The following is an 11,658-nucleotide window of genomic DNA, read 5'->3' as shown; positions in this document are numbered from 1 at the left end:
TCAGCTCTATTTGGGTGGTGGCCGATGAACTGTGTAAGGAAATACAAAAGATGAACTTGGAGGTGGTGGAGCAAGGTGAGGTGGAAGATGAAGTCCGTTTGTTCAATTTGAGGATCGTACCTACCCTTCTAGAAGAGATAACGGATGAGCAAATGAAGGATGCCGGTCTAGCAAGATTGAAGAGTGATCTGGTCGGGGGAAAGAATGGATCTTTTGAATTATCCGGAGATGGGGGTTTAAGATACAAAGGTCGTTGGTGCATACCCCCGTGTCTTGTGATCGCTTGAAATGGCAAATTCTGGAAAAAGGTCACAACACACCTTATTCGGTACACCCTGGGGGTGACAAGCTATACAAGGAAGTGAAGAAGCTCTTTTGGTGGCCCAACATGAAGGAAGAGATAGCTGACTTCGTGAGCCGGTGTTTGAATTGCCAAAAGGTCAAAGCTGAACGATGTAGGTCCAAGGGTTTGGTGCAACTGTTAGAGGTATCCCAAGGGAAGTGGGACTCCATTTCTATGGATTTTGTAGGTGGTTTACCCACGACCCGTACAGGCAAGGGCAATATTTGGGTGATTGTGGATCGTTTAACTAAGACAGCTCGGCCCATCGCCATGAAGGAAACGTGGTCAATGACACAGTTAGCCCGAGCGTACGTAAGCCAGGTAGTGAAGTACCACGGAGTATGTAACACCCAGTATATTTAAATAGCCCTATTTTAATAAAATAAAATATTCTCAAAAACAAAATTTATATTTCAATCTTAAATATTTTAGCGTGAATACTTTCAAAACAATTATTTTTGTCTCGAAATTTAAATTAGCTATTTTAAACTCTCGATTTTGCTATCCAAAATCTATCTGGGATGAACATTCCAAAATCATTTTTTACAACTATCAAACTTCCTAAGCTCAAAGGCTTTTTGTTACTAAGCCCAAATGTTTGGGCCCATCAATATTCCTAATCCAATTTCTTAGTCCAAACTTGAGCTCAAATTATACATTTTAGACATATATATATATATATATATATATATATATATATATATATATATATATATATATATATATATGTGGCAAATTATGCCCTGGACCCGTGTCCACAATAAATTGTGGACACGGGCCCAAAACGACGTCGTTTTAAAAAAAAAAACGCGTCATTTAGTTAAAAAAAAAAATTCGCGCACGTTTTGCCGTTAACGGCGTTACTTTTTTTTTTTTTTTGGATTATGAATGTACAGTTATGCCATTATGAATGTACAGTTATGCCGTTATGAATCTACAGTTATGCAATTATGAAATTATAAACACAGAGCTCTAACATTATGAACTTACAATTATGAACATATATAGTGATAAAATTATGACCATGGAGCTTTAAAATTATGAATATAGAGCTTCGAAGATTATGAATGTACAGTTATGGAGTTATGAATGTACAGTTATAGAGTTATGAATCTACAGTTATGGAGTTATGAATCTACAGTTATGAGATTATGAATCTACAGTATGTAATTATGAATGTACAATTATTGATCGAATTATGAACAAAGAGCTCTAACATTATGAACTTACAATTATGAACATATAGTGATAAAATTATGAACATAGAGCTCTAAAAGTGTGAACATAGAGCTTCGAAAATTATGAATGTACACTTATGGAGTTATGAATGTACAGTTATGGAGTTATGAATGTACAGTTATGGAGTTATGAATGTACAGTTATAGAGTTATGAATGTACAGTTATTAACATATAGTAATAAAATTATGAACATATACTCCTATAACGAAGCGGTCTGAAATTAAAAAAAAAAAGGAGATAACAGGCACTGTTCCCGTGTCAAGCAAGCATGCTGGACACGGGTCCAACGCATAACGATTGATATATATATATATATATATATATATATATATATATAAATGATTATTTTTTTTAGAAATCCAAACCCTAGTTATAAATAGAAAATTTTCATTTCCTCCCCACCCAAAATCAACCGCCACCTCTCACGCCATTCTCTCTTTCTTCTCCCTCGGTGACAACTTACAGCCACAAAAGTGGACGGTGGCCGTGACTGGCAAGCTCCTCCGGCATAGCAAGCAGAGAGGCGGGGGTTCCCTCGGCGGGCAGCAGCTGACGGTGGTTGGAGTTGTGGCGGTAGTCCAGTGGTTCCCCTGTTCTTCGCGCGAACAGCAGTATCGTGACCTTTCTTCGGCGAATCTCTCCTTCTGGCGAGACAAGTAGACCGACGAACTCCTCCAGTGTTTGGTCCATCTCCTGACGATAAATGGCAGTCTGGCGGTAGTTGAGCAGGCTTCTTCTTCCTCCGGCAGTGTTGACCTTCTGGCGTAGCTTGGACGGCCGAACGGAGCTTCCGGCAGCTTAGCAGTGACTTCGAAAGGGTGAGCTTAAGTTTTGATTTGGTGAAATATAATATGGATTGTTATGAGACTCTGTTGGTGATGCTTGAATGTTATGATGATACATGTGTTATGGATTGTTAACGAAGGAATTATGATTTAATGGAGTTTGATTATGGACTACAAAGGATTAAGAGGTGATTGCTAGCTAATGGGGGTGATTAATTGAATAATGATTACTTGACAGTAGTTGTGGACTAATGATAAAGCTTAATACTGATTAAAGATTATTAATGAAATTTAGTTGTCAATGATGATGGTACAAAGATTATGAATCAGGTACAGAGTATGGCTAAGTAGGAATGATTAATTGTTAATTATGAATTATGAATGATGACATAATTGTTAGGTAGCGATTATCATTAATGATAATATGATGATGAAGGCATGATGTTGATTGGATATGATTAATGGAATGATGGAGTTGCTAATGATTATTGATGTTGGGTAATGATAATTGATGGCATGATTAGCTGATATTAATGATTGGTTGTACTAATAATTAGGATTATGGATGATGGTTATAGATAATATTTGGTTTAATGAGTGGATGGTCATATTAGAATTATTGTCTGTATCGGAATAATTATAGGATAAATGGGACATTAATGATCTATTAGTGATAGCTTTACTTATGAGTAAAGGTTTGATTTGGTTCTCAGGTTCTTTGTTAAAGTGGCCAGTTTATGAGTTGAGCCTGGGTTGAGCGTTTGTTTTTGGAGCTTTAGCTTTGAGGTAAGTTTCTATGTACGTTTAAATTACTTTGCCCTATTAAATGTGCTACTTATTTGAGTTATGTACTTAAATTATTTTTAAAATGTGTTCTAGTTTCAAAATGTGATAAATAGCAAAATATGATTATTTTGGGGTTGACTTGTGATCTATATGGGTTGAAACTATATATTTTTTTAAAAGGTGTATAATCTATGGTGTGCCTAAATGTTTTACATATTGAAAACCTATTATAATTGAGATTGATTTGAGTATTGGGAAACTTATAATTTTGTGATATATATTTATATTGCTATAGTGTTCGATGAAACTCATACTTTGAGAAATTGTGGTTGAAAACCTAAGTATATTGAAATGAGTGAAACTATGTTTATATTGGAGGACATGGAGTTATATTTATTTTTAAACGACTATCTTTTTGGAAGAAATGTGTAAATTAGAGAAAATGTATTATTTTGCATACTATTATATTCTTTTTGGAGGATGAAAACTATTTTGGAAAGTATGGATATTGATGGGTTATATATACCCCATGTTATTTGAAAACTATGATTTGAATAGTGTACAATCAAATGGGAATGTTTGTGGAAACTCATTTTAGATAACTATTTTTATTTTTGGAGGATGTATAAAAATGTATTTATTTTGGAGGATATGTGGATATGGATGGTTGTTGATTGGTGGACTTTGGTTCTAGTGTGGACTCCGGTCCTATTTTGATGAGATTGTATTCGGTAGAAAACATCCTGGATACCTATTATATGTGGAGTAGCCTGGTAGAAAACATCCTGGGCTACTTGGACTAGTTACTACTCTTTTGGGTGGGGAAGCCCTTTAGGGGGTGTGCACACTTAAAGTTTTAGTCCTTTATCCCACGAAAGGGACAAACTTGTGGAGTGTCCGGTAGAGTGGATTACCGTGTCACTAGGGCTTAGTTGATCTAAGACCCTTCGTCCCTTTCACCTTATATATATATGAGAGTATATGGATATGTGATACTTGGAAAAGTGATTTGAGAAATATGATTTGAATTCCTCCCTATACATTATTATTGACATATATGTTTTTGAGAATGACATGAGAGATATCTATATCTTGATATGATGACTTGAAGAGATATATAGTATGCTATTGTGAATTCCTCCATATATACTTGTATATGTTTACTATGCTTTGGAAAATTACGATTTGAAATGATACTCATATTGAGATGTTTTATATTGAGAAGTGATATTTCTAAATCCTCCATACTTATTATTTTGGGAAATGAATGAATGATTCATAGGGCAGTTGTATTGTTTTAGAAAGAGTGAATGTTACTATTTTGGGGACCTTATTACTAATATGAAACCTAATGCTATTTTGAGTGGAGTGTGTTATGGCATTGGTGCCTGTTTCATTTTGGGAGAATTATCTTAGAAAATGATTTACCTACTTACCTTTGGTATTGAGTCAAACTATATTACTGAAGTGATTTCAAAACCTATTTACAAAGTTTATCTATTTTGAAAATTATAAATGTATTTATTTTACAGGGCGGAGTAGAGCTTACTTAGCATTTTATGCTAATTCTGTTGTTTGTGTTTTTCCTAAATCTTTTGTTTTCAGGAGATGAAATTAGTGGCTTGCTTTGAGAGCGCGGTGTAGAGTTCGTATGCCTTGTAATAGAATTTGTATCCTAGAATTGCTTATGGTATAGTTGAATGGATTAAACCTAGACTGTTTTATAGTTAGTTGTAATCGGATTATTCAACCTTGTATTTGGATTATAGATAGAAACTTTGTAGCCTGTGCATTTGGGTTTAGAATAACCCAAGTGTGGCATAACACCCTGTGTTGTTGGTTTAGCTTCCGCATATTTTGAGAAATATTTTCCTTTAATTCTTTAGTTTATGTACTTAAAATTTGGGGGTGTTACAGAGTACCCCGGGATATTGTCTCTGACCGAGATCCTAGGTTTCTACCTCAATTCTGGAAGTCTTTGCAAGCTGCTTTGGGAACGAAGTTGAATCTGAGCACTGCCTTTCACCCAGCCACCGATGGACAAACCGAGAGAACCATCCCGACAATCGAAGATATGCTAAGGGTGTGCATGTTGGATTTCCAAGGCTCGTGGGAGGAGCACTTGGACATGATTGAGTTCTCCTACAATAACAGTTACCATGCAAGCATACAGATGGCACCTTACGAAGCGCTCTATGGTCAGAAATGCCGAAGCCCGTTATGTTGGGAGAATTTGGTCAACCCGGTGATGTTGGGACCACAATATTTGCATGATACCGTAGAGAAATCAAGCATATCCAAGGGATAATGAAAATGGCACAGGATCGGCAAAAGTCCTATGCGGATTTAGGAAGGAAACAGGCAGAGTTCGCAGTTGGGAACAAAGTATGGTTGAAGGTTTCTCCCACCCGGGGAGTAATGAGATTCGGAAAGAAAGGCAAGCTAAGCCCCCGGTTTATTGCCCCTATGAGATTCTCGAGAAGATAGGGAACCTAGCTTATCGTCTGGCACTGCCAATGGAGTTGGAGAGGGTGCACAATGTTTTTCATGTGTTCCAGTTGAAGAAGTATGTGCACGACCCTTCTCATGTGATTTCGTCAGAAGTGGTACCTCTTGACGGTACTATGTCTTATGAGGAGAGACTGCTCCGGATTTTGGATTTCAAAACGAGAGAGACCCGCAGGAAGTCGGTAAAGATGGTAAAGGTGTGGTGGTCTCATCATGGAGTAGACGAGGCAACCTGGGAGTTAGAGTCCGTCATGAGAGTGTTATCCGGATCTGTTTACCTCAGGTACCCCGCGTTTCCTTTCTTGGTGTGTAGTCTTAAGCCGGGTGTTGGGTAGTTGATCTTTTAGTAGTTTTGTGCTTGAGATGTTTTCCCTGTTATCTTGAAACCTTGCATTTTCTTGATTCTTGCAAACCTTACACCTGTTGGATCCTTGAAGTCTTGTTTAATGATATTTTGCTTTCCTTTTTGTCACATTTTGATTCGTTACTACCCATTTGATTGAACTTGTCGTGCCCAAGCTTCGGGGACGAAGCTTCTTGTTAGGGGGAGAGGATGTGACACCTCGTAAATCCAAACACTAATCGGAGATTAATATTGCTAATCTATTTCTAAAATCCTGAAATTTAATAGTCGAAGGACTAGATTTTGACTAGTCACTTAAGTCAAAGGGTTGTATCTTGTGCTTCTTGAGTTGTGCCCTTGTTCCCTTGTCTTTCCAACATTAGTAAGGGTAGGAATGTCTTTCTACTTAAGAATTGTGATTCAAGCTAACCTAGTAAGACACTCTCATTTCATTCACCCTTCAACCTAAAACACAAAAACTCTAGCCTCTCTCTAAAATGATTTAGCTTCTTCTCCAAGCTAGAAATTGAGCATCCAAGTCTTGCAAGATTTTCTCCCGAAGATTCCTACTTTCTTCATCTTGAGCATAGGGGAGTGTAAGATCCTTAGCTTTTTGTTGTTTCTAACCTCCTTTTAGGTGTCTTTTATTCTAAAGTTAGGATCTTTGTTGTGTTTTGTTATGTGTAAGAAGTTGGTGTAGAAGAGGAGCTCTAGGAAAGGCTTTTAAGGGTGAAAAGCGGAAGTTGTTAGGCTACAAAGGTAACCCATGCTTTAAAAAACCTATTTTCTTACTTATATGATGATTCTTGGCTTCTACTTGTGATTCTGGTGTTGATTTGTGAGATTTGATGCATTATCTTGTGGTGATGCATGTTTAGAGCTTGTTCTTAGGGTTCTTGAATGCCATTGCTTGGCTATTTCTTGGGTTCAAGTCATATTGTTGTTGTGTGTGAGATTTTGGGTGTTTTGGACTTGAACTTGGCCTTGTTGTTGAAAATCCCCAAAGGGATATTTTGGAGTACAGGTACGTACCCGCGGGCGGAACGGCGGGCAGAGGCCTACCTGTCGCCCCACCCGCAGGGAACCGGTGGCTTCGTGGGTATGTACCCGCAGGTGGAGGTCTACCCGTGGCCCCACCCACGGGGTACCATTTTGGTGATGTGCGGGGATTTGTTCCCCGTGATTCTTTCTTCTCAGTATTGATGTTTTGACCTCCCGTTGTTGATTTAATGGGCTATTTGTGAGTCTTCTTGATGTTTCGTATGTCTAGAACGGTATGTTAGGAATCCATGTAGAATTTGGTGTCTTAAATCGTGCTAAGCGTCCAACATTGTGATTCGTTGGGCTAATGTGAGTCTTGAATGTTCTTTGGAATTACTTTTGGTTTACCCGTTTGTTAAGCATGCTAGTTTGATATTGAAATGCTAGTATGTGTGGTTTGTTACTTCTTATTGGGATTGACAACTTGTATTGACAATCATTTGGTATTGGATTGTGATCCTTTGTTGTTGAGTATGGTCTCATGTCTTTATTGTGATCTCTTGATTGATTTCTATGATATGAACGTATACAAATCGTTGTACCATTTGATTGATACTTGATTGAGGTTATTGTTGAGCCTTAGTCCTCTTGGTAATGATGATGACCTTGTGTGACTATGATTGAGATTGGTGGTGTGTTATCTGAGCTTTGCTCACATGTTGGAGGTTCTGTGAATGAAATTAATGGTACCCTCGTGTACTGAGAGTTCGGCGGTTATGTTGGAGGTTGTTGGAGGGGGGACGACGGTCCCGGAGGTAAAAGGCTGGACTCAGAAGTACAGGGTGGCACTAGGAGGTAACAGTTGGAACTGTTATAAGGTCGGGGTAGCCATAAGGTTGGAACAGGGCATAAGGTTGGAACTTGGAACTATGATACTTGTGACATGTAGTTGTTACTGTGACATGTAGTTGTCACCGTGTGATTGTGAATTCCTTGCTTATGAGCATGTTGTGATGTATTCTACTTTGTGATCAGTAAAATGCATCCTGAGTTGTGTTGTTTCTCATGTTTGTGGTCTTGTTGTTATTGTGAGGGTGATGATTCTCGTTTCTATTGAGAGTGATTGATGAGTCTTTGGTGTTGACTTCTCTCTTTGGTTTTAAAATGATATATATTGTATTCCCGTTCCAAATGGTTTTGATTATATCTATCTATATATGTTATTTAACGCGTATTGATGGGTTACCAGCAATATTCGCTGACCGGGTGTTATCCCCATGTTTTACACGTTTTGAGTAGGTGCCGAGCGCGCTAGATGTGGACGCTAGATAGAGTAGCTACCATGTTTAGACGTTACCTTTTGTTGGCCTGTGAGCCTAGTTTAGCGGCCTGTGTGCTTAGATGTTTTCTGTTTTGTTGACTTGATAGTTTTCCGCCTGTGCACCTATGTTTGAGATAAGTGTGGCATAACATCTCCTCGGTTTTTAATTAAGCTTCCGCTGTTGTTTATCTTGATGATTAGATGCTTACCTTTGAATTTAAGTTTTAAATGTGTTGAAAAATCGGGGGTGTTACACTATGTGTATACTCGTTGTACTTGAATGTCAACAGTTTTCCAACATCTATATCTATACTTATGTTACAAGGTTGAGTGATTTTATACTTAGTATTTTTATGCTAACGGGTTTATTTTCCTATGTGTTTTTATAACCCCTTTCAAGTGGATTGGATGCATGATGAGAGCGTGCTTTTATAGTGTTAGCGTGTAGCTCTAGGACTTAGTAGATGCTAGCCTTAGTATCCTTCCTTATCTTTGGTGTTTGATGTTGATATTGATGTAGCTAGCTTTTTGGTTTGTGCTTAGACACCGGGGTTTGCATACCCCTTACTGTTATTGTTTTGAGTTGTGACTCTAGTATTTCTGTAGCTTTAGCCTGTGCAGTTACTTGAGGGTGGGTAACTGTGGCGGTGACACTCTCTTAGTATATTTTGGGAATTATATTTATATATCCTAGTTCATCTTTATTCCCTTGTTTTTGGTTTTTTAGACTACTTAAATTTAAGTTTTAAAGTTAAGAAAAAGGGGGTGTTACAGCGGGCCCGACTAAGGTAGCGAAGAATGCTCGGCAGATCATCGGGGCGTCTGCCCCGATCACCTGCATTTTAACCTGGAAGCTAATGACGTGGTCACGCGGGTCTTAGTCCCATCATAGGTGGGATGGTCGAGCAGCTTGAAACCCGCCGGCGCCTGTAAGCCTACACCTCCGTCGAGAAGGGAGAGGCAGTCAATAAGCTGTCAGTCAGTGGCCTGTCTTTTTCCTCAATCTTTTGCCAAAGCTCCCGGACCGCGGTGGCCAAGTCGACCATCTCTGCGTTGGGTTGTTCTGGGATCATGGACGATTCCCCCATGCCTTCGACGGCTTCTCGCTTGTGTCGGGCAGCTATCCTCCTTTGAATGACGGCTCGGGGCGGCTCTCCCTCAAGCTGTTCTCTCCCTCCTCTGGCGGAGAGGGTGGGGGAATGCACCAAGGGGGCGGCACGTAGATTCCCGAGTGAGTGCCCTTTTGAGCGCCTTGAATCCTCAGAAACTTCGTTACGATTTTTTACTGGAACCGACCGCGCAGGTTGCTGGCTCGCGGCGGGGGGGACCCTATTCCCTTCCACGCACATATGCATTGAAGGCTTGCACCAACAACTCCACGAAGTTGGCTTGGGCCTGAGCGACAGGTGGTGGCTGGTTGATCCTTGGTGACTCGTGAGTCGGCATGACAGTACGCTCGATACGTGCAGTCGACTGTTCGCCATGAGTGCGGCGACTTAGTTGTTCCCTTAGGTCTCCAACGGATGCACGACTACCAGCCGGAGATTCTGCCGCGTTGGCGATAACAACAACGTAGCTGTTAGTTGGTAGGGTCACGATTTTCTGTCCGTTGTTCCGGTTGCTGCGTCGCGTTCGGGCCATTAGCAAAGCTTAGAGCATCCACATTTGTGGATAATAGAGAGATATTTCAGAAAGAATTCTCCCCACCCAAGATAATAACTAATGTGGGGAAGAGATAATGTGAGAAATAATTGGTCTGCAAATGAAGGGATAATGCAGAAATGGTGGGCCCCACCACAAAAGCCACCACTGGTGACAGCCACGCGAGGCTGTCACCAGTGCGCATGACGGGCGCGTCAGGCGCGCCGAGAGGTAGGCGCGCCTGACAGTCTGATTTTTTATTTTTTTTTTTAAATTTAATTTTCCTTTTTTTTTTCTTTTTTTTTCTCTCCCCTCCCATCTTCTCTTTCCTAATCACTCTTACATTATCCCCCTATTCTCCCCAACAAATGTGGATGCTCTTAGAGACGGGACCCTTAGTATCGATCCCCACGGACGGCGCCAATGTTGGTTTTACTGCTTTTGGATGCCGGTCGACGGGCCAACACTACCGTAAAATACGTAAAACAAGGGTTTAAATGAGTGAAAGATGGAAGTGATAGAGAGAATAATGCGGTATTATTTCTCTAGAGGTTCGGCCGCTAGAGTGCTAGAATTACCGTCCCTTTACATAGTAATCCTGGGGATATTTATAATAGAGTACACGATTCTTACAACGAAAGTAGGGCTGACGTAGAGTCAATGCTATATGGGAAGTAGGGCTGACGTAGATCCAATTCTGATATGCAATCCGACCTACTCCATACCATAACTGTCTAAGCTAACAAAGGAAACTACTTCAAATAAATAAGGATGTCTCCGCGAAATCTGCTTGTAACTGCCTCTGGATGCGCACCTAGTCGGGAATGCCTTGGCTGCCATGGGGAAGCTCTGAGAGGGCCGCGGCACTCGAGTGAGGACACCCCGACCGCGGAGCCTGGTCACCCAACTAAGTTCTTGAGTGGTACCCGGTTGGGGACACGCTGCCCGCGGAGCCAAGTAGCCCATCCGAGACCCCCAGGGCCTTCGGACGGGGACACATCGACTACTGAGGTTGGTTGCCCATTCGCGTCTCATATATGATCCCAGTCGGGGACACGTCGACTACCGGGCCTGGTCGATCTACCTGAGCCGGCCGATCTCTGCCTGAGTAGGCACCTGTACTCCTAGGTGACCGGTTGCTTAAAGATGGCTGGCTGCAATCTCCATGCGCTTTATATGACGTACTGAGATCATGGGTGTTGCCCATCTGCTAAGTGTTAGGCCGTGCTTGATTCTGACCGTCTTGCTTTGCATCCCCGACCGGTTGTCTGATTTGGGGTATCTATCAAATACGATTAGACATTTTTATTTGTTTTTTTGGTAAGCTTACTTGGAATGCAAATCATCATCCAAAATATTTAATATAATAATTTTAGGAGATTTTTCTCTGTAACAATAAAACTTTTAAATCTTATTTTTCAAATAGGGCTAGTTTTAATCTTACCATTGCTTCATTACTATCCATTAGTTTTTCATCATTTTGTCACTATCAATTTTTACATTGCTATTGCTATAATATTAGTGTTATTTTTATAAATACTAAAAAATTAAAATGTTAATAGTAAATGTAGACCAAATAACATTTATGTTACAATTTTAAACTATATATAACAACTCTACTATAACCACTTTTAATTAATATTTCTTTAATTTTATTTAATTGAGCATTTGGAAAAAATTAAACTAATGTGCTATATGCTCATTTAATTT

At 39.8% G+C, this 11,658-nt stretch overlaps 1 protein-coding gene and 1 long non-coding RNA gene across 2 annotated transcripts; both read left to right on the top strand.

The window, feature by feature from the left end:
* Positions 1 to 1,998: 1,998 nt before the first annotated feature.
* Positions 1,999 to 5,039, top strand: LOC109174905. The gene is made up of 3 exons (XR_002053202.1): positions 1,999 to 2,401; positions 3,082 to 3,154; positions 4,760 to 5,039. It is a non-coding gene; the product is annotated as an uncharacterized LOC109174905 (long non-coding RNA).
* Positions 5,040 to 5,541: 502 nt separating this feature from the next.
* On the top strand, positions 5,542 to 5,997 carry LOC109174931. Its single transcript, XM_019324173.1, has one exon. The coding sequence runs from the start codon at positions 5,542 to 5,544 to the stop codon at positions 5,995 to 5,997; it is 456 nt and encodes a 151-aa protein (XP_019179718.1).
* Positions 5,998 to 11,658: the final 5,661 nt, after the last annotated feature.

The sequence above is a fragment of the Ipomoea nil genome, unplaced genomic scaffold (genome assembly GCF_001879475.1).
Source record: "Ipomoea nil cultivar Tokyo-kokei standard unplaced genomic scaffold, Asagao_1.1 scaffold0672, whole genome shotgun sequence".
Classification (NCBI taxonomy): domain Eukaryota; kingdom Viridiplantae; phylum Streptophyta; class Magnoliopsida; order Solanales; family Convolvulaceae; genus Ipomoea; species Ipomoea nil.
Note: the sequence above shows the minus strand (reverse complement) of the source record. Positions and strands in the feature narration are given on the sequence as shown.